Genomic DNA, 20,282 nt, shown 5'->3' with positions numbered 1-20,282 from the left:
GTTCCCCAAAGGATCATCAGGAAGCTGTTATCAGAAGCTCCTGCTTTAAAAATACACGAAGCAATTTATGTACATTCTGAGCTTTCCCACACTTGGATTGTTTTGGTCAGTGTTTCACATGACCGTATCTGTAACTGCCTCGTTCCTGTTAATGAAAAGTCTCATATGCCCTGTTGTGTGGGTGTACTATAGTTTGGCTAACCAGGCCCCAGTAGTGGGTGTTTTAGGTTGTTGCCTGTTTTATGCTATTACAAACACACCCGTTCCTCTGGATCTCTGGGATTCTAACCCTGGTAGTACGGATAGGGAGGCAGTAGCTTCAAGTACATTGCTCAGTGAATCGCTTCCACCTGGGCCTACTTCCAGGTGCTGTGTCCTGTCTTTCTCCCAGCTCCACTTTTATGCCTCCCTTGGGAATCAGGAGTGTTTGGATTTCATGAATTTATATCTCTGAGCTTCTTAGGGGCTGAGCTCGTTCTCTGTTGTGGAGCCCACATGGGATTTCCCTGTGATGGGTCTTGGGCCTTCAGCATGTGCTTGTTGAATAACTGCTGGAATGGAGGGTTCAGTGTGCATCTCCTGCAGAAGGGTCCCCTATGCAGTGAGTACTGTTGATGGATTGATTTGCAAATGTTTTTTCAGGTGGCTGCTATCCCACAGCCTCAGGGCTCCCCTATAGCACAGGCTGCTTCTAGCAGGCCAGAGGCATGACACTAGCATTTGGGTGGCAGCTGGTGGGAGATGATTTTGCTTCTGTATTAGTCACTCTAGGATGAGCCATTTTTACTCACAGCTGGAGTTCTTGAAATTCCTACAAACCTTGCTTTTATTAAGCAAAACTGGCAGTAGTGTTTTAACTTGTCCTACCCAAATGCCAAGTAAATAAACCACTTTGGTGGCAGGGTAGCCATTCTCAGCACCCTGATGAGGAGCAGGTTGGGGGTTCTGTGAGTTACTCTCTGACCATGCCTGCTCAGGCCCCAGGCCACTCCTTGGGATTGTTGGCATCAGCAAACCTGGGCAGTTGCTTTGGCCCATTCAGACCTAGTCTTTGCCCTCTGGGGGTCAGGCTCTCTGGAGCTGCTCTAGGCTTCTGAATTAGCTCGCAGGCTGGGATTATGTGTTGGGAGTTGTCATTTCAGAACTAGAATGGCCGTCTCCTGTGGTCAGCAATATGTCCAGCCAACTGGCTAAACTGTGTAGCAAAAGATGAATCATTCATTTAGTAAATATCTGTGCCAGTGACTGTTTTAGGTGCTGGAAGGTGAATGATACAGATCTTGCCTTAGGGAGCTGATAACTTAGTGGCAAGAAAGGCAAGGAAACTAGTTGCCAAAGATGTCCTACTTTATCAAGGAAGTGAAGACTTTACTGTGAGGAATATTTGGGCCCTGGAGTCAGGCAGACCTGGGACTGAATTATAGTTCGCATTGTTTTCTAGCTTTGTGTTTGGGCAGGTCTCTTCACATGTAAAATGGTGAGGCATGCTTCGAAAACACTCAGCATGGTGTCTGGTCCCCAGTGAGTTCTTCAAGAAGGCAGCTATGATTATTACTGTTATTTGGGGTTATAACAAACCTTGAGTGGGTCTTCATGATACAAAGAAAAAAAATGCTCACACTTTATAGATCTTCCAGCTGCTTGGTCTTGGGTAAGGGTTTGGGACATGGCTTAGCCTCACAGCAGTTTCTTCTCCTTTCTCTGGAAAAGCTGTTGGTACTCTTTTCACCTGGCTGCAGGGCAGGCTGCTGAGGGCTCTATCTTCAGGTGTGCTGAGGCCTGCCTGCTCTTCTCTGCCTTTAGGTCCATCATGTGTTGAGTGCTGAATGCCTTTGAGGTGTCAGTCTTGACCTTGTAGTGAACCGAAACCTCATGAAGGATTAATAACAAAGAATTATTTTAGACGACTCAGACCCCCTTAATCAGATTTTCTGAGAATCATTGCTTTAAATACTTTATTTCATGAGTACTTATTTCATTTTGTACTTATGGGTAAAGCATTGTACTAAACTCTGTGGGAATATATGCCTGTCTTTAGTTTTATTCTCTTTAGGTATAATAAGGCACGTGTACATATTTTTAAAGGAAAAGGCCAAGGCTGTGTGTTAAGATAAGTGATAATTTAGCTATCCTTGCCCTGGCTGGGTAGCTGAGTTGGTTAGAGCGTCATCCTGATATGCCAAGGGTGTAGGTTCGATCCCCGGTCAGGGCACATACAAGAATCAAACAAGGAGTGTATAAATAAGTGGGACAACAAATTGATGTTTCTCTCTCAAAAAAAATTTTTTTAAAGAGAAGTATTGATTGTACGTTAAAAAAGATTAAGCGAATACTTAATTGATTTACTTAAAATCAGTTTTAAGTAATCAGTCCTTTCAAGTAATCAATCCTTTATTGATTACTTAATCTTTGCTACTGTACTGATCACTTTAGACACTATTTACTTTAAATCTCATGACTATTTGTTGAGGAAGGCACTGCCATATTTTTGCTGTGTGTAATGCACACCCACGTTTTTGGCCCAAAATTTGAGGCAAAAAACCTTTTGCTTTGATTTTTTAAATTCAATTATTTATTTATTTATATTTAGAAACAAAACCAATTATTGTGTTCCAGGATATTATTTTACATACAGATATTATTGCTTTCTGGAGTTACACTTTTAACACATAAACATGAATAAAAGAATTAAAAACATTTACATAGATACAGAATTAGTACTACCCATGTATAATACACATCCTTATTTTCCCCTAAAAATTTTGGACAAAAACGTACACATTATACATGGCAAAATATGGTATTTCCTAACCTTATAGTTGAGAAAACAGGCTTAGAGAACCCAAGGACATGTAAGTGATAAAAGACTGAATTAGCAATCTCCATCATAAAAGGGGGGCAGGTAGTGCCCTGTCTGGTGTGGCTCAGTGGATTCAGCACCTGCAAAGAGAAGGGTCTCCAGTTTGATTCCCAATCAGGGCACATGCCTTGGTTGCTGGCCAGGTCCCCTGTTGGGGGGTAAGAGAGGCAACTAATCTATATTTCTCTTATACATTGATGTTTCTCTTTCTTCTTCCCCCTCTCTCTGAAAATAAGTAGGTAAAATTTTAAAAAAGGGGTAGGGACAGATAGAATGTGGGACTTTAGACGAGTAACAGAAAGAGACAGCTTCTGTTTTCTGTGGTGGGAGAAAACAGAGCAAGGGCACCTTCATGAAGAAGGGGGCATTTATTTTATTTTTTAAAAATTATTTATTTTTTTAGAGGGAGGGGGAGGAAGAGGGAAAAAGAGGGAGAGAAACATCAATGTGTGGTTGACTCTCATGTGCTGCCTACTGGGGACCTGGCCCACAACCCAGGCATGTGCCCTGACTGGGAACCAAACCAGGGACCCTTTGGTTCACAGGCTGGCACTCAGTCCACTGAGCCAAACCAGCCAGGGCAAAGGGCATTTAAATTGGAACTCAAAGGGTAGACAGGATTTTGAGAGGTGGGATATGGGGGAAGAGCTTTAAGGGGGGGAAAAGAGGAGAGATATATAAAAATTGATAATCCCATTCCTTCGCTTCCTGTGTCACCTTCTTTTTCACTTAGAGTGGCATTCATGGGTGAGAAGATCGGTGATTACATGACCTTTAAGTCTCACTGTTGAGCTGGGGAGACATGAATGTGACTGCATTAAGGAAAAGTTGAACTCTTGTTAGCCATTGAGTCTTGAGTAATCAAAGGGAGGAGAATTAACAGCAGCTGGAAGAGTAGGGGTGGAGGTTTTGGGGACGGAATTCAGACAGAAGTTCAGATGGTCCTTGAACATCTAAGTACATCAGAAATCTGACTCTCAGAATTAGCCTGTTTGAAGAGTTTGAAAGAGCTTCTCTGTCAGGACCGGTAAGATGCTCATTGGAGAGGCTGGTAGGCATGGATGATCTGGACAGAGGGGAGGAGGGAAAGTGTTATGAAGAAAGTCTCAGGAACTCCTTTGTAAGGGAATGTGGCCTGGTTCAGTCTGGGGGTGGGGACACATGGGTGGGCATCCTTGTTGGGCTGCTGGATAGGTTTTCTCTGCAGTAGCAGCAGGAGGAGAAGAATAAACTGCTACCATCCAGCCGGGAAAGATACATACAACCCCGGATTCCTGGGAGATTGAGCATTGCCCCTCCTTCAGTGGGCTGTGGTCTCATGTTAGGTTTCTGATAATCCCTCCTGCTACAGGTATCTCCTGTCTGTGCCTGTGCCCTGATGCCCTTCAATGTGCAATGTCCTCATTTCATCTAAGTATGACTGTTTGGATGGAGGACCCTAGCATAATTGGATCGGGGTCCCTGAGAATGTATACAGTAGCAGAGAGGGACAGCATTATGAGGAGTGAAGGCGAGGAGATGTCTTCTGGTCATTTTGGACAAGATGCCAACACACAGAGAAGCTTCTTACGTAAGACGGTCAGAAAGGATTTCAGGAAGCTAAGGCTTAGATTTAGGGGTATTGCTTTTAAGGAGATGGTGGGATGACCAACTAGAGTCACCTAGAGCCTTAGTATGTTCTTGTCCTTTTGTCACATGGCTGTGAAACTTACAAGCAGCCTCCCATGTGCTGGCCCCTGCCCATCGTCATTGTAGGGCCACCATGGGAGACTCCTACCTGACGAGGGGTGTGAAGAAGGCCTTCAAAGGCCGACCCCTGCACCGGAAATGGAGCTCCTTTCAGGGCTATAGCTTGTCAACTAATATGCCCATTCATTTAGTCAGCAAATATTCATTGAGGCCATGTCATATGGTACGTGGTGACAGCACAAGTGTGGTCCTATTCCTTTCAACTGTCTGATCCCCTAGAGGTGTGATTTCATAGTCTTTAGCTGTTATATTTACTTTTGGGGGGAAGAGGTCTATGTTTCTTTTTATTATGTTTTCTTTAATTTTATTTATTTACTTGGCAGATAAAGCCACAGACCCAAGCATGTCAGAACAGGATTGGTCAGCTATCCAGAATTTCTGTGACCAGGTGAACACTGATCCCAATGGGTAAGATGACTGTCACCCTTGACTCTGTGGGTACCTCAGACTAAGTGCACGCTGTTTTGTCTTTGGACTGTTTGACAGCTAGGCTTTCTTTGGTTTTTCCATCCATGACCTACTGAGAACATTAGTTTTATAGTTACAGCAAATTCATGTGGCTTTCAAAAAAGCAAAATAGTCATTTTATAACTGGCAGTTATTTTTAAAAATGTTAAATAGTCTTATGAAAGAAACACTGACACTTAGGAGACCTGAATGTTATAGATAGAGTTAGCAATATGAAATAGATCAGTGTATTTTCCATAATTTAAATGTAACCTTTCTTCAGAAGAAGCAGGAAAAAGGCAAAATTGTGTTGAATTCTGGTTTTCAAAGTGTCTCAGTAGGAAATGAAGAATCCAGATTTTTAAAAAGATTTTATTTGTTTATTTTTAGACAGAGGGGGAAGTGAAGGAAAAAGAAAGAGAGGGGGAGAAATATCAATGTATGGCTGCCTCTTGCTCGCCCCACACTGGGAAACCTGGCCTGCAACCGAGACATGTGCTCTGACTGGGAATTGAGCCAGTGACTCTTTGGCTCTCAGGTTGGCACTCAATCTGCTGAGCCACTTGAGCCAGGACCCAGATGTTTAATCTGCATATTACTGACTATTCAGCATTGAGAAATGGGCAGAAAGTTTGATCACATTGTCTACTCTAGTCTTTATCTGACAACAAACGGGGTGTGTGCTGCTCACGACCTAGCTACCCAGAGGCTTGGATCTGTCTGCTCAGCTTGGAGTTTAGGGGTGGGTGGGCTGGGGAGGGTGATATGCTCTGGACAGCAGCAGTTACAGGAAAGATAGGTGGGGCTTGGCCTCCTTCAGAGGCTTGTGAATGGGCTGCATGCCAGTCACAGTCCATCTCTGCTGTGGGACCAGAGCTCCTGGAAGGGGGGTGAGTTTATGGAGCACACTTCATCAGACTGGTTAGTTTTTTCCTGTCCAAGCAGACTCCCTCTGTCTTTGTTTCTCCTTAGCCCCATCCATGCACCCTGGTTGCTGGCCCACAAGATCCAGTCTCCACAAGAGAAAGAAGCTCTTTATGCCTTAACGGTGAGTTTGACCTGTAGCCTCAGCTCTCCTGTCCTGCAGCCAGAGAGAGCTGGGCCCCAGTCCCATTTTGGTGTGGTGGGGAGCCTGAAAGGCGCATCTCACTGGCTATGAGAAAGCAGACCACAGGGAGGTTGGGCTCGGATTGCCCCACCCTAGGTTTGTTTCTAGGGAGCAGCACTGAGCCCACTTTGGGAGAAGGAAAGGAAGGTTTTTTTTCCCTTTGCCCTTTATAGTCCAGGCCTGACAAGTTCAGTGCCCACAGGGCCAGACTGGTGACATAAACGAGTGAGCCACTGGGTAAGGATCTCAGTCATGGAGACCACATGCCCAGTCAATGGAGGATGGCTGCAGTGTGGCACCAGCTAGCTATTGTCAGGCATGACTTTGGACCCGTAGTTGTTAGGACTCCCTGTTTTTCAGGAGAAACCATAAGTCTAGATTTTTATATGAATTTTCTGAATGTTTGATGTTGGTAACTAATTTGAAATGCTAAACAGTAGTATGGACCAAAGAAAACATGTGTAGGTCCCACTTGCATGCCAGTAGGGATCCTGTGGCTTGGCAGTTCACAGGACTTACATACCAAATGTTGTCTCTGAGGGGAAGGGGCTCACTTGTGTGAGGGTGGGGTGACCTCCTTCAAAGGTGGGGTGACCTCAGGGTACATAACTCACTGACCTGTTTCCTGGCCACAGACCTGTCAGATACAGTAAGATCAAATATGTGCTTTTAAAAAACATCTGAAAATGTTCTCCCTTCTCCCAAACTTCAGTGTCCTCATAGTCCTAAGTAAACACTAGCCCTGGTTCCAGCAAGTGCTCAACAGATGTGAGATGAGCCTGGAGCCACTGATTTCCCCATTCTCATGGGAGTCCTGGGTCTGTGCAGGTGCTGGAGACATGTGTGAACCACTGTGGAGAGAAGTTCCACAGGGAGGTTGCCAAGTTCCGCTTCCTGAATGAGCTGATCAAAGTGTTGTCCCCAAAGGTGGGTACACTGGTCTTGGCCCTGTTTACTGTACTGCACCTGGCCCAGCCTTTAAACTCCAAAGGCAGGCCCATTCCAGGACAGCCCCTGCAGCCTGCCTCAGGTTTGAGAGGGAGCTGAGAGAGGAAGCCCTGCATGGGAAAGCTTTCTTCTCCAAGGTCTAGGATGACCTTGCTGATCCCTGCCTTCCCCTGTTAGCATCTTCAAATTATTCTCCATTTAAAAATGGTCTTTGGATGGGTGGCATAGAGGGGATGAGGAACTCTAGCTTAGAGCACAGGTTTCCTGACAGAGACAGCAAGAAATAATCAGGTGTGACATTAAGTTTCATATCACCTCTTGCCATGTGCTCCATACCGTTTCTCCTAGCACCTGTCTTAGCTCTGCCATTCTTGGGTAACTGACATGGATGGAGCCTTGCTGCTTCCCAGCAACAGTTCTCTTGATACCAGCTTAATGTCCTATAGTTTAATTCAGTTCAGTCCTGACACTCACTACCCAGAGCTAAGCGCAGATCCTACATGTTCAGGACTCAGTCATACCTAGACTACGCCTAATTTATTTATTTATTTATTTACTCATTCATTCATTTGTTTTTTTAAACTTACATTTCTTTTTTTTAAAGATTTTATTTATTTATTTTTAGAGAGGGAAGGGAAGGAGATAGAGAGAGAGAGAAATATCAATGTGCGGTTGCTGGGGGGCATGGCCTGCAACCCAGGCATGTACCCTGACTGGGAATCAAACCTGCGACACTTTGGTTCGCAGCCCGTGCTCAATACACTGAGCTATGCCAGCCAGGGCTGACTACGCCTAATTTAAACATCAGCCATGAGTCTCATTGCTCTTCTGCTTGACCAATTACAAATTTGGGGGTTCCCATGACCACCTCTACAAGGTTCCATAATTCAACAGAAAGAATCAAAGAACACAGGAAAGCACTGTACTTACTATTGTTATAAAGGATATGAATGGAAGAGATACACAGGCCAATGTTTTAAGAAGAAGGGAAGCAGAGCTTACATGCCTTTCCTTGTGGAATCCAAGCACATTACCTTCCCAGCACATCTGTGTGTTCAGTCAGGTAGCTTTGTGAGCTTTGTTTCAGAGTTTTTACCTGGAGTTCTAGTATGTAGGCACAATTGATTAAATCATTGGCCAAGTGATTGTACTCACTCTCCAGCCCTCAATGCCCCCCACTGGGGGTTGAATAAGGCTGTAAATTCCAACCCTCTAGTGACATGGTTGGTCTTTCTGGCATAGTTATTGCCTACCTTGAAACTAAGTGCCCACCCTGAGTGGTTAGCGTAAACTCAGGTAAGGTCCAAGGGGGCTTATTGTGAATAACAAAAGATTCCTATCACTCAGGAAATTGCAAGGGTTTTTGAAACTCTGTGCCAGGAACTGGAGATAAAGTTCAAACATATTCTTTTATTATTCACACTTGTTCCAGTTAAAAAATGAATGTTATGCCCTGGCTGGTGTAGCTCAGTGGATTGAGCGTGGGCTGCGAGCCAAAGCATCGCAGGTTCGGTTCCCAGTCAGGGCACATGCCTGGGTTGCAGGCCATAGCCCCCAGCAACCGCACATTGATGTTTCTCTCTCTCTCTCTTTCTCCCTTCCTTCTCTCTCAAAAAAAATTAAAAAAAAAATAAAATCTTTAAAAAAATGAATGTTCCCAGTGACTCTAACCTAGGCCAGTATATGGTGGGTTTTAATTTTAGCTGTTTTCGAGCTTGATCTCTTGAAAGCCAGAAAGAGCCCTCAGTTTTGTGCTAGGTGATTTGACCTCTTGCTGTGCTTCAGCTTTCAACCAACCTTCCGGGGGTTGCCTCTCTGGGCCTCAGCAGCTGTCTCTTTTGCACTACTGTGGGCTTGGTGTTCTACTAAATCCCTTTCAGATCTGTAATTATCCTTCCTGCTTGTTTTCAGTACCTGGGATCCTGGACCACAGACAAAGTTAAAGAAAGAGTCATAGAAATACTCTTTAGTTGGACAGTCTGGTTTCCAGAAGACATTAAAATCCGAGATGCTTATCAGATGCTGAAGAAACAAGGTCTGACTCCATTACTCATACTGCATTGCCTTTCTCATAGTACTTGTTTCTTTTTTCTTTTTTTGTGTGCTTTAGAATTTTTTTGTGAAAACTGGACATCTTATATAGGACAGAAGAGACTGAAACAAGTAATTTCCAATATCTGGAAATGGGCAAACCTTTCCTTCTGGTGGGCAGAAGCCAAGCTGGGTTTGAGATTGTTGTTGCTGTGGTTACCCTTGCTACACCAGACTTCAGATTCCTCCAACATTAGCTTGTGTTTAGGGTGGGGGCTGATTTGCTAGATTTTTTCTCAATATCTGCTTCGCTCTTAGCGCAAGGTCTTTCTTTAGTCGGTACCTCAGAAAGGGTCTTATTCCCTTGTTTTTCCTGACAATAGGCGGTCCATTCTTAGTTTTTACTCAGTAGTGGTGTCATCATCTCTGCTCTGACTAGACCTCAGTCTTAGGCAGGCATTGTATCCCTGGACTTATGAGAGACAGAGATGGACAGAGACACAGACACTGACACCTCCAGAGGTTCTATATTCACTTGCAAAGTTATGAATTTGTATGTTATCCATGCCTTTCTGTGTCCTCTGTGGAAGCTGGGTGTCCATTTTCCCTCTCCCTTGGGCTCTGTAGAGATAGGAACCAGATTCAGGATGGATTGTTTTCCTCTGTCACATGTACTCAGTGTTTTTAGGAGTGTCAGGGATCCCACTCTACTTTTTGGGCCCTGAGATAATGTATCTGCACAAAATGATCAATATTTTTACATCCTAGAGCCCATTTACCACTAGCCATAGGCTCTGGTTCTGCTCTCAGTAGGCTCTGATGTCTTTGTGCTGGTTCCCTGGGTTCTCTGGAGGGAGGATGTGGATTATACCCTGGGTTTATTCATTAAAGCTATTGACAGTGTTTCCTAGATCGACATCAGGAACCAAGGTCTATACAGGTTTATACTGCTGAAGTCAATGTACCCATATCAGTATCATCACTTCATGAATTGCATGTTTCAGGAATCATAAAGCAAGATCCTAAACTACTGGTGGATAAAATCTTGCCTCCACCTTCTCCCTGGCCCAAGAGCTCCATCTTTGATGCTGACGAAGAAAAGTCAAAGGTAAGGAGCTCTTCCCTGACCTTGGTGGCCTACCTGGAACCTAATCAGACCCCTTCTTTAGGGACTCCTTTCAGATATCCCTGGAATGTCTTCTGAACCCTTGAACTAAAGTGTGGGAGAACATGGTAAGGGGGCTAGTGGGTTCTTTCTGGAGCAGGTTTTTATGAGTGAAATAGCATAAGGTCTAGATATTTTCTGTAGTGTGGATGGTTGGTCATATGCAGTGTGTGTGGTATTGGGGAAGATTTGGGGGAGGAAATAGTCCATTGTATGTTGGTTCAGGTCTTTTTAGTGCCAGTAAGCCTGCTCCCACCCATTTTTCTTTTACTACTGCATCCCAGAATCCTCAGACATCAGTAAAGAGGAGGAAGTGAAGGAAGGTGGTCAAAACTCAGGCCAAGACCTGGGGTAACCCTAGAGAATCAGTGGTGGCAGTGCTTTGGGTCATTTCTGGTCTTCCTCATGCACAAGGCCTGTTAAATATTGTGCTAGGAAAACTCCAGGCCATGTGTGTCTCTCTGTGGTACCCATTGCCTTCCAACTGTACCTTTGTCCCCTTGGATCCATGTGTTCAGTGGCCATGCATCCCTGTATGCACATGAGCAGGGCTGTGCTAGGTTTTGGTGCCTTTCTTTCTGTCTCCTCTCCTGCTGGTTCCTTACAGTTGCACAGGGTAGTAGGAGCAAGGGAAGAGGTAGGTCATGGACTTCTGAGAAAGAGAGGAATCCTGAGTCACTTTGGGAAAGCTGCTTAACAATCTGGGGCTCAGTGTCCCCATCTTTCCTGCCATCCATTCAACAAAGATAGAGTGACTCCTATGTGCTAGTTGTTCTGCTGGGCATTGGGAGTCACATCACCAAGGTCTGTTACAATGTAGAGTCCATCATTCAGGACAACTCAACACTGTTGACACTTGGGCAAGATAGTTTTCTTATTGGGGCTGTTCTGTGCACTGTAGGGTGTTTACAGCATCCCTGGACTCTACTCACTAGATGCCAGTAGCATCCCTAGTTGTGACAACTGAAGTGTCTCCAGACTTTGCCAAATATTGTTCTCCACCTTCCTACCCTATTGAAACTAGTGCCTGTGGAGATAGTGATAGTATATGATTGTGTGACTGCAAGGATTTGGTCAGAATATGCATATGAAATATATGGGCTCCTATTGTTAGCATTAACTTTTCTATTGCTGATGCCACACACTGGCCATTTGACACAGAGGGGATTAGCTTCTTCTCTTTCTGTTCACCTTCAGCTTCTATCAAGGCTTCTGAAAAGCAGCCACCCTGAGGATCTACGGGCTGCAAACCGGCTGATCAAGAGTTTGGTCAAGGAGGTGGGTGTTTTTCCACTGGATTCTGCAGAACCAGCCTTGTACAGGAGCTGCACAGTGTGTGTGTGCACATGTGATGGTGTAGACGCATCCCCAGGCCACTGGGGAGAAGGTGGTCTCCTAGTCTGAGCCGCCGAACAGCCATGGGATCCCTTAGGGCAGCAGGTGGTGAATGGAAGCAGGGACCACACTATGTGCTTTCCAAATGCTTCCATTCAGGAGTACAAAGCATTTCACAGGCATCATTTTCTGTCCCAGTGACAGTTATTGTGTGGACAGAGTCCAGCTTTGGGAATCTGTTTTTTAGAGAGTTATGGCTGATGGTACAAAGTAGGGGTTTGCTAGGCCCCCAGCTGCACTGTCTTCTGCAGGAACCCTGGCTTTGAGGACTTTCTTTCCCTGCTGAGTGAACATTCCCTCCACTCACTGTTTAGTGATTTCCCTGAGCTTGCTCTCCACAGTGCAGTACGCACTTCTCACTCCCTGTTCAGGCTTCACCTAGGGCTCTGCCCCTCACTGCCATCCTCTCCTTCCTCCCAAAGGAGCAGGAGCGATCAGAGAAGGTATGCAAGAGAGTCAGTGCTGTGGAGGAAGTGCGGAGCCATGTGAAGGTGCTGCAGGAAATGCTGAGCAGGTACCGCAGGCCGGGGCAGGCCCCACCAGACCAGGAGGCCCTGCAGGTACTCTTCTCTAAACATAAAAAAGTAAATAAGTAAAAATTTTAAGAATAGCTGAGTATAATCGACATACTAGAAAATCACACATATTTATAGTGTACTTTTATGTGTGTTGATGTATCCATCTGTGCAGCCATCTCCACAATCAAGAATTCTTTAGGTCCTGGATGCAAGTCCCTTATCAGACAATTTTCTCCTGTCTTTTCACTGTTTGAACTGTATTTTGAAGCAAAAGGTTTTAATTTTGAAGTTGAATTTGCCTTTTTTTGGTTGTCGTTCCTGGTGTTTTGACGTCATATCTGATACACCATTGCCTGCTGAGTGGCCCACTCAGTCTGTCTGGAGCTCTGCTTTGTGCCCTTCTCTACATTCTAGTTTTTTATGCTTCACCACACAGAAGAGACCTTTCAGAAAGTTTACCTGTCCTTCTATTTTATGAGGCTAGCAGAAATGAACTAGTCTTTCCCATTACCAAATTCCTGAGAGAAAAATTTATTTGGCTAGTGTGACTCATGTATTTACCTGGGTCAGTCAGCTGTGACTGCGACTAGGCAGTTACAGAGAAACCTGTGCTGGTCTTCCTCTGTAGCTGGAGGGAACTGCTCAGAAGTGTTAGGAGCCCGGGCCAGGCAGACACTACAAAACTGATCTGTGGTGAGGTGGTGTTACCAGACCACTTCTGCATTGGGGGTGCCCCTGCCTTGGCACAGTCCGGGACATTGTGCGTGTCAGGCAAGCTCCAGGCTCTTGACTCCTGAAGCGAAAAATTTAAGACACTAGTCCAGGTGAAAGTGAAAGTGAATTTATTAAAGCTTAGGACAGTGAGGCAAAAGAAGAGTCCTTGCAGACAGGATTCAGGGCGAGCCTAGGACAAGCTGCTGCTGTCCACTGCTCCCCTGGGTGCAAGTCTTGTCAGGAGCCTCAGAGCTTAGGATAGAAGAAGCAAAGTACGTACCTGAGGAAAGTGGGGCTTGGGCGTGCTCAAAGAAGAGCATGGGCTCGTGTTCTTTGTCCTGAGCATTTTATCTGTTTTCTGTAGGTGGGAATTTTAGGGGATATCCCAGTGGAGGCTCTCAACAGAATATTCGTTATATTTCAGGTGTGCCGTTTTGTGTGCTCTGATCTATTGAAATGAGCATGTAGTAGGGTCCATGGTCATTTTCTGGTCAGTTTTACCTCTTTCTTGGTTTCATGTGGATCTGTCTGGTTTTTGTTGTCTACCTCCCTGTGATGGTTTAAACCATCTGCTCTTAGGCATCTTCAGTTAGGGAGGGTAGGGTCTTGCAATTTATTAGCTGGCTGTTAATTAATTGTTCAGCCATTCTAGCCCTTCATTTTAGTCATCTATCTCAATTTTCCACATTCCACTTGCCAGGGAATTTTCCTTTTTACTAACCTGCCATAGCTGTACCAGATTCTCAGGAGGGTTGGCACATTGCTCTTTTAAACAGTATGGTTTTTCCCCAGCCAAGATAATAGCCAGCTATGAGGTACAGAGATACAGCAGGAAAGAAAACTTCATCTTTATGATGGATAAAAGCGATTGGAAAATGTGGCAAATAAGTATTGGCCAGTGGCTTCCTGATACTGAACCCTAGAATCAGTCAGGTTTACCTGCCACCTAGGATGTTTCTGACATACCACTGTCTTTCCCACCAGGGGTTTCTTCTTTAACACTTAGATCAGGTAGGAGCAGGGCTGAAAGTGGACTTCCATATACTATAAGCAGGTAGCACTCACAAGCAAAGTGATAAAAACAGAAAACAAAAAGGAGAAGAGCAAAGTGGGAAGAAGGGGTTCCTTTTTGCTTCCTCTTCCAGACTCACCTGTTGGATATATTATTTCACCAGCCCCAGGGAGAGGAGCTCGAGTATTAACTTAGTTAATTGAGCTCCCTTGCAGGGAAGGAAGCTTGAGATGTGCAAAAGCTGTATCTCCTCCTCAGCAATATGTGGATGGTGTAATTGTCTGGAGCATTCTCCCTGTGGTGCCAGAGATGAGATTTCTCAGATGTTGGGGGTGGGGCCAATCATGGGAGGGAGTGTTGCTGTAAAGGGAAAATTGGCATTGGACAGCAGTTGGATGGGGAGTTGCTGCAGGCTTCCATGGTGGGGGCAGGGTGGTGGTCATCCATTGCTAAAACTGTTCTTGCCAAGGCAAGGGGAGGGAACTTGAAGAAGAGAATGCTGTACACTGATGTGGTGGGTTCTTTCTGAGCTAAGATCCTATCGCCCATTTACTTATTGTCTTAAAAAATTCCCATATAATTGTAACCTAAACTATTTTCGAAACGGTAACTGCCATGTTACTTCAAAGCTGCAGTCATGAATTTGGGGCTGATTAAGGAGAACTCATGAAGCACAGGCCCTGCTACTTACTTAGGAAGGCCCCGGGCTCCCCATGGGTCCTCGGTATGTGGTGAACTGAGCTCTATTTCCCAGGCTGTATATGAGAGGTGTGAGAAGCTGCGGCCCACCCTGTTCCGGCTGGCAGGTGACACCATTGATGATGACGACGCACTAGGTAATGGTTCTTTTTCTCTCGGTGCAGGTAGCATGCAAGCAGACATGCTACTTCCTGTTGTGCCTCTGTGGTGCCAGGAACAAGGCAAAATGGACTTTGGGGTTTATAGTGTTGGGCTTAAAAAGACATGGCCTCAGTTGACTTAGTACTGCTTTCTAGAAGAATCTAGCCTTGAGCAAATCAGCAGTTGGTCTGAAAGCATAGGAAGGGGAAGAAATGTACCACGTAGATTGAGTGTGAGGGTAAGAGAAGAAAGAGAAGATATTGCTGATAGCTTGAAGAAAGGCTGGACATGCCACGGAAGCCAAGAAACATTTTCGAGTGGTTATCTTGGAGGTCCCCCCATCCTGAGTGCTTTCAGGGACTGCGTACGTAACCTCTAAGGAGTCAGCCTGATGAGGGGAGGAGACAGTAGTAGGGAGAATGGAGAATTTTAATACCTGAATAGGGTATTAAAACATTTAAACTTCTTTATTGAAAATCTGAAAACATATCAAAAGAGGGGAATAAGAATAAAATCCTATGTACTTTTCAACTATCAACAATGATCAACTTGTAACCAGTCTTTAGGTTTTATTTCTTCTGTACCACTCTCCACACTGCTGCCATTCTGTTTTGAAGCAAATACCAAACATTTCAAAGTAATTAAATATTCAGTGTTCAGGGGTCCCTGGCATTTTGCTCTTTAACCATCTCTTGCTGTTTGCTTCCCTCCTTTTTAAACAGTTTGTTCTAAAGCAGATTCAAAAGAAAAGCCATACTTTGAAAGTGGTTGGTATTTCTTAAGTCTTTTAATGGACAACCTCCATTTTCTCCTTATTTTTTGCATGAAAAATACATCCTTTGACTTGTACGGTTTCTCTTGGTCTCACCTTTCTGATGGCATGGTGTTTAGCATGATATGTTTTTAGAAATTCCTGATATTTCTTATAAATTGGATTGGGACCTTGATCAGATTCAGGTTCAACTGGGGTAGGGACGGGGGAAGCAAGAATACTTCCTAAGTGGTATTCAGGAGGCCCATGATGTCTGGTTGGGGACAAGAAATAAATAGTTGATCACTGCTGAGGAGTAATCTTCTGGCACTTTGGCCTGCATAGCCCCTGGTCCTGTGTTCTTGCTCTTTCCTAGGAGAGAGTTTTTGCAGGTAAACCAGATCATGAGATACTCATGTAGTTTTTGAAATCTGGGTATATTTTATACTTTCAGGACATTTTACTTTGGACATTACATTTTCCTCAGGAATCCTTTTTTTAAAGAGATTTTATTTATTTTTAGAGAAGATGGGAAGGGAGAGAGAAGAGAAGGAGAGAAACATCAGTGTGTGGTTGCCTCTTATGTACCTCCAACTGGGGACCTGATCTGCAACCCAGGCATGTGCCCTGACTGGGAATCAAACCAGTGACCCATTGGCTTGAAGGCTGGCACTCAGTCCACTGAGCCACACCAGCCAGGGCCTCCTCAGGAATTCTTGATCTGTATTTAGATTTTTTAAAGGTAGATTCATGTACTAGTTTGTTCCCTACATACTTAAAAGCTTTTCAATAACTGAATAAAGTACCAAAAATTTTTTTAATATTCATATTCACATTGATAAAATAGCTTTCTGTTTTAATTTTAGATTAATTAAAATAAAGTTTTAGTGCTTTAGTTGATAGAGCCATATTTCAACTGTTGGCCATCATGTTGGCCAGTACAGGTATAGAAGGTGAAAAAATTTGGTTTCTCTTATTTATTTATTTATTTATTCATTTATTTATTTATCAGAGAGAGGGGATGGGAAGGAGAAAGAGAAGGAGAGAAACATCAATGTGTGGTTGCCTTTCACATGCCCCCTACTGGGGACCTGGCCCACAACCCAGGCATGTGCCCTGACTGGGAATCGAACCTGCGACCCTTTGGTTTGCAGCCTGCGCTCAATCCATTGAGCTATAGCAGCCAGGTTGTTTCTCTTGTATCTTTTTTTTTTATATTGAGGGATTTATATTTTTAAATCATCTATTCTATTTATTTTATTTATGTTTTAGAGAGAGAGGAAGAGAGGGAGAAAAACAGTGATGTGTCAAGGATACATCGATCAGTTGCCTCTTACACGCCTTGCCCACCCACCCCAATTGGGGACCTGGCCTGCAACCCATGTATGTGCCCTGACCAAGAATTGAACTGGTGACCTGTTGTTCATAGGCTGGCACTCAATCCACTGAGCCACACCAGCCAGGGCCCTCCTATATCTTGAAAACTAAAAGTGTTGGGGTTCAGGGATTGAGTGACTAGATGTAATAGAGGGGCCTGATCACATGACCTGGGGGAAGGGGCATGGATATACTGAATCTGGCAGAGCCATGTCATAGCTGTGTTGTGGAATGGCTTAAAAAAGACTGACGTGTTGGTAGCCAAACCTGGGGATTCTGAGTTTTCTCTCATTCTTCAGTGGAGATTCTTCAGGCAAATGACCTCCTCACCCAGGGAGTTCTGCTGTACAAGCAGGTTATGGAGGGCCGCGTCATCTTTGGGAACACAGTGAGCAGCACAGTGGGAGACATACCTGTCTCCAGAGGTATGTGCAGAGAGCCTTCCCCTGCCCTCTGCTTTGATGCAGCCTGCAAATACCAGAAAAGAAATGACTCTCAGAATATTCTGGGTTATGATGTAGAAATGGGAAAACTTGGCCTCTTTCTGTTTCCTGCAAGCACTGCCCCACATGCCTTGACAAGTTGACTGACAGGCTGGACCCCAGCTTTGGCTATAAGAGGCAGGTGGCTATATTGTGCCCAAGTCTGTATTCCACTTCTCACAAGTGCATACTTACGGGAGCTGGAGACCGAGAAAGTGATCTTTTTCAGTGGTTCCTGATGCCAGGCTAGCTGCATCAGAATCATCTGTAATACTGGTTAAAATGCAGACTCTTAGGTCTCTGGCTTGGACCTCCTGAATCAGGATTGCTTATAGGTAGGCCTGGATATTTGCATTTTTATTAAACTCTGCAGGTGATTCTGATTAGCTGTGGTCAGCAGCCTCCAAAGGGCTCTGAATTGGAGAATACAGCTCTGCTGTGTCCAGACCATCAGAGGAGGACTTTGGCTGCTGGGTGGGAAGGCAGTCACTCTGGCTCCCTCATTTCAAATGCCAACTCAGGCTATATGTCAAGCCTTTCTCCTGAGCTTGTTTTTCTGGGGGTATGTTGAGGGTGGGGTGAGGTGATGTCTTTTGATTGGAAGGAGGCCTGATGGAAGCTGATAGACTTTTAAGTGGAGACTTGGCTCTTATTCTGACTGACTTGCCTTCCTAAATCTGTTTGTTTCTAGTCTTTCAGAATCCAACAGTCTGCATGAAGAACTGCCTGATGGACTTGGAGGTAGACACTGGATCTGAGCCAGCTGGAACTGGAGCACCATCTCTACTTCATCAGGACCTGGCAGCCTTAGGTGAGGGTGGTTGATTGGGGAGAGGTACTGAATGATCCCGGCTCCCAGGGAGTGTGAGTAAGCTGGTTCCATTTAGGGAGAACATGCCTGTTTTGGAGGGAATTGGGTGTACTGGGAAGCTCAGAGAGGCCCTCTTTTATTTAGTCTCAGATCTGCCATGGATGAGGTGAATGACTGGCTACTTTGCTTTGCCTAGGCTTTCTAAGTGTTCTAGAAAGGTTGGACATGGGGTCACTCTCCAGCTCCTATCAGGTGGAGTTACTGGTGTGCATCTCTCTGTTCCTTCCTTGTAGGAATCAGTGATACTCCAGTTACCAACAAGGTAAGGAAGCTTTTCTCTGGGACCACAGAAGAGAGCAGAGGGTAGGTCCCTTGAACCTAGTGCTGTCTAGGGGAAGAGTGGGGCTATGGCATAGCCTAGAGGGTGCTTGCAGACTTGGAGGCCAAAGCTTCTTCCTCAGCTCTACTATCTAAGCTTGGAACCCCAGAGGGAAGACATACTTGTCTTCTCATACCCCTACCCTCTTCAGTAGTGCCCTCCTGCTTATTGAAGGTCTACTTGGAGTCATGTTCTCTTGCCCTTTCTTGCCTACCTGTGTCGGGCAGTGAAGTCAGCCTGAGCTACAGTGGCTTTTGGTGGGGTCAGGAGAGCTGTGACATGCTGTCACCATGGCTGGTGGTCATTCATGCCCTGGCCTTATTTTTATTTTATTGTTTTTATTTATTTTTGGTGTTCTGACTGGGAACCCAACCTGTGACGTTTTGCTTTGCGGGATGACACCCAACCAACTGAGCCACACCAGTCAGGGCCCGGCCTTATTTTAGCCGTTCCTGGTTTGGCAGGTTGCTGGGCAGAGCTGCTGTAAGGAAGAGAGGAATCCTGCCAGGACACTGCCAGGTGGTGGTGTTGAGAGCCCGTCGGCAGAAAGGAGCTTGTTGGACCTCCTCTCCTCACAGCCACCTGCGGACCCTCTGTGAGTCTGTGGGTGGGAAGGGTGAGGGGGCTCCTGTGTGCAGCTCATGCTCATGGCACCAGGGCTGGGGTGACCCTCCAAGGCAGGGAGAGCCCTCTCACTCTGGAGGGGCTTCTTTGCTTCCCCTCTTCTCCTTTTACTCCCATTGTAAGTCAAGGAAGGACACACTCTGGCCAGGACCTCTGGAGGTTTTGTTTAAGCAGTAGCAGCAGGAGATGATGATGTTTTTGTTGTATATAGGTGGGTTTTTCTTCTATGATTATAATTTAATTTGAAATGAAGCAATATTTGATCACGAGAGGAACAGTTAGTACAGAAAGTCCCAAATATCAACCCCTAAGACAAAGTTGAATGTTCCTTCTTTGCTTTTTTTTCTATACATGTAGTAATGTGTTACTGTCTCTTATTTTTACACAAATGAGGTCATAATTTACAAACTGTATTCCAGCGTATTTTTTTCATATCACGTTAATATCTTTAATATGTTTTCACGTCAGTTTATATAAATTTGTTTCATTCTTTCCAATAGTTATATAATGATTCACATATATATGTATACATGTATTTAATCATTTCCTCCTTATGGATCTTTATATAGCTTCCAGTTTAGAGGTACTTGGGTAGTGGTTACAGTACAGATTTCCTGAAAGTAGAGGTGCTTCAAGCTGTGAATATGAATACATTTCCCAAGATCCTGTCCCTTTGCCTCTGGAAATATTGGAGCAGTTTGCCTTCTCTCAACAACGAGTGCCCTTGACCCTGGTGAGGAGAGACCACAGGGCTCTGGTGGCAGTAATGTGCCAGGTGGTCATACTTATTGCACCCAGAAGGGCTTTTTCCAGTTTACTTTCTCTAATCACTCCATAGGGGCCAGTCATCATTCTGATTTTGGTGGGTTACTTCTGTCTCGACTTTAGTTTTTCAAAAACATTTTCAATTGATATTGCAAATGGACAAAATGATAAAGAAGTATGAATGAAATGGTCCATATAACTTGTGTTACCATCTTCCCGCATTACTTCACCCTGGTGCTCACATGTGGGCAACTGAACTAATGGAGCTTCTGTTGTCAGGGACTGCCTGACAGGTACATTAATTGC

At 44.8% G+C, this 20,282-nt stretch overlaps 1 protein-coding gene across 3 annotated transcripts in view; it reads left to right on the top strand.

The window, feature by feature from the left end:
• The window catches only part of GGA2 (golgi associated, gamma adaptin ear containing, ARF binding protein 2), a 33,753-nt gene that overhangs the window by 3,443 nt on the left and 10,028 nt on the right, over positions 1-20,282 (top strand). The window contains exons 2-14 of one of the 3 annotated variants that reach the window (XM_045849132.1): positions 4,212-4,430; positions 4,933-5,017; positions 6,029-6,104; positions 6,993-7,091; positions 9,024-9,147; positions 10,148-10,251; positions 11,506-11,586; positions 12,126-12,263; positions 14,702-14,783; positions 17,215-17,340; positions 18,089-18,208; positions 18,502-18,530; positions 19,052-19,182. In XM_045849132.1, coding sequence (XP_045705088.1) covers positions 4,212-4,430; positions 4,933-5,017; positions 6,029-6,104; positions 6,993-7,091; positions 9,024-9,147; positions 10,148-10,251; positions 11,506-11,586; positions 12,126-12,263; positions 14,702-14,783; positions 17,215-17,340; positions 18,089-18,208; positions 18,502-18,530; positions 19,052-19,182 — 1,414 coding nt within the window. The remainder of the gene's footprint in view (positions 1-4,211; positions 4,431-4,932; positions 5,018-6,028; positions 6,105-6,992; positions 7,092-9,023; positions 9,148-10,147; positions 10,252-11,505; positions 11,587-12,125; positions 12,264-14,701; positions 14,784-17,214; positions 17,341-18,088; positions 18,209-18,501; positions 18,531-19,051; positions 19,183-20,282) is intronic. The other 2 variants (XM_045849134.1, XM_045849133.1) reach the window with 2 other exon arrangements.

The sequence above is a fragment of the Phyllostomus hastatus genome, unplaced genomic scaffold (genome assembly GCF_019186645.2).
Source record: "Phyllostomus hastatus isolate PE091 unplaced genomic scaffold, TTU_PhHast_1.1 phas_contig_64, whole genome shotgun sequence".
Taxonomy (NCBI): domain Eukaryota; kingdom Metazoa; phylum Chordata; class Mammalia; order Chiroptera; family Phyllostomidae; genus Phyllostomus; species Phyllostomus hastatus.
The sequence above is the reverse complement of the archived record's forward strand: the minus strand, read 5'-3'. Positions and strand labels throughout refer to the sequence as shown.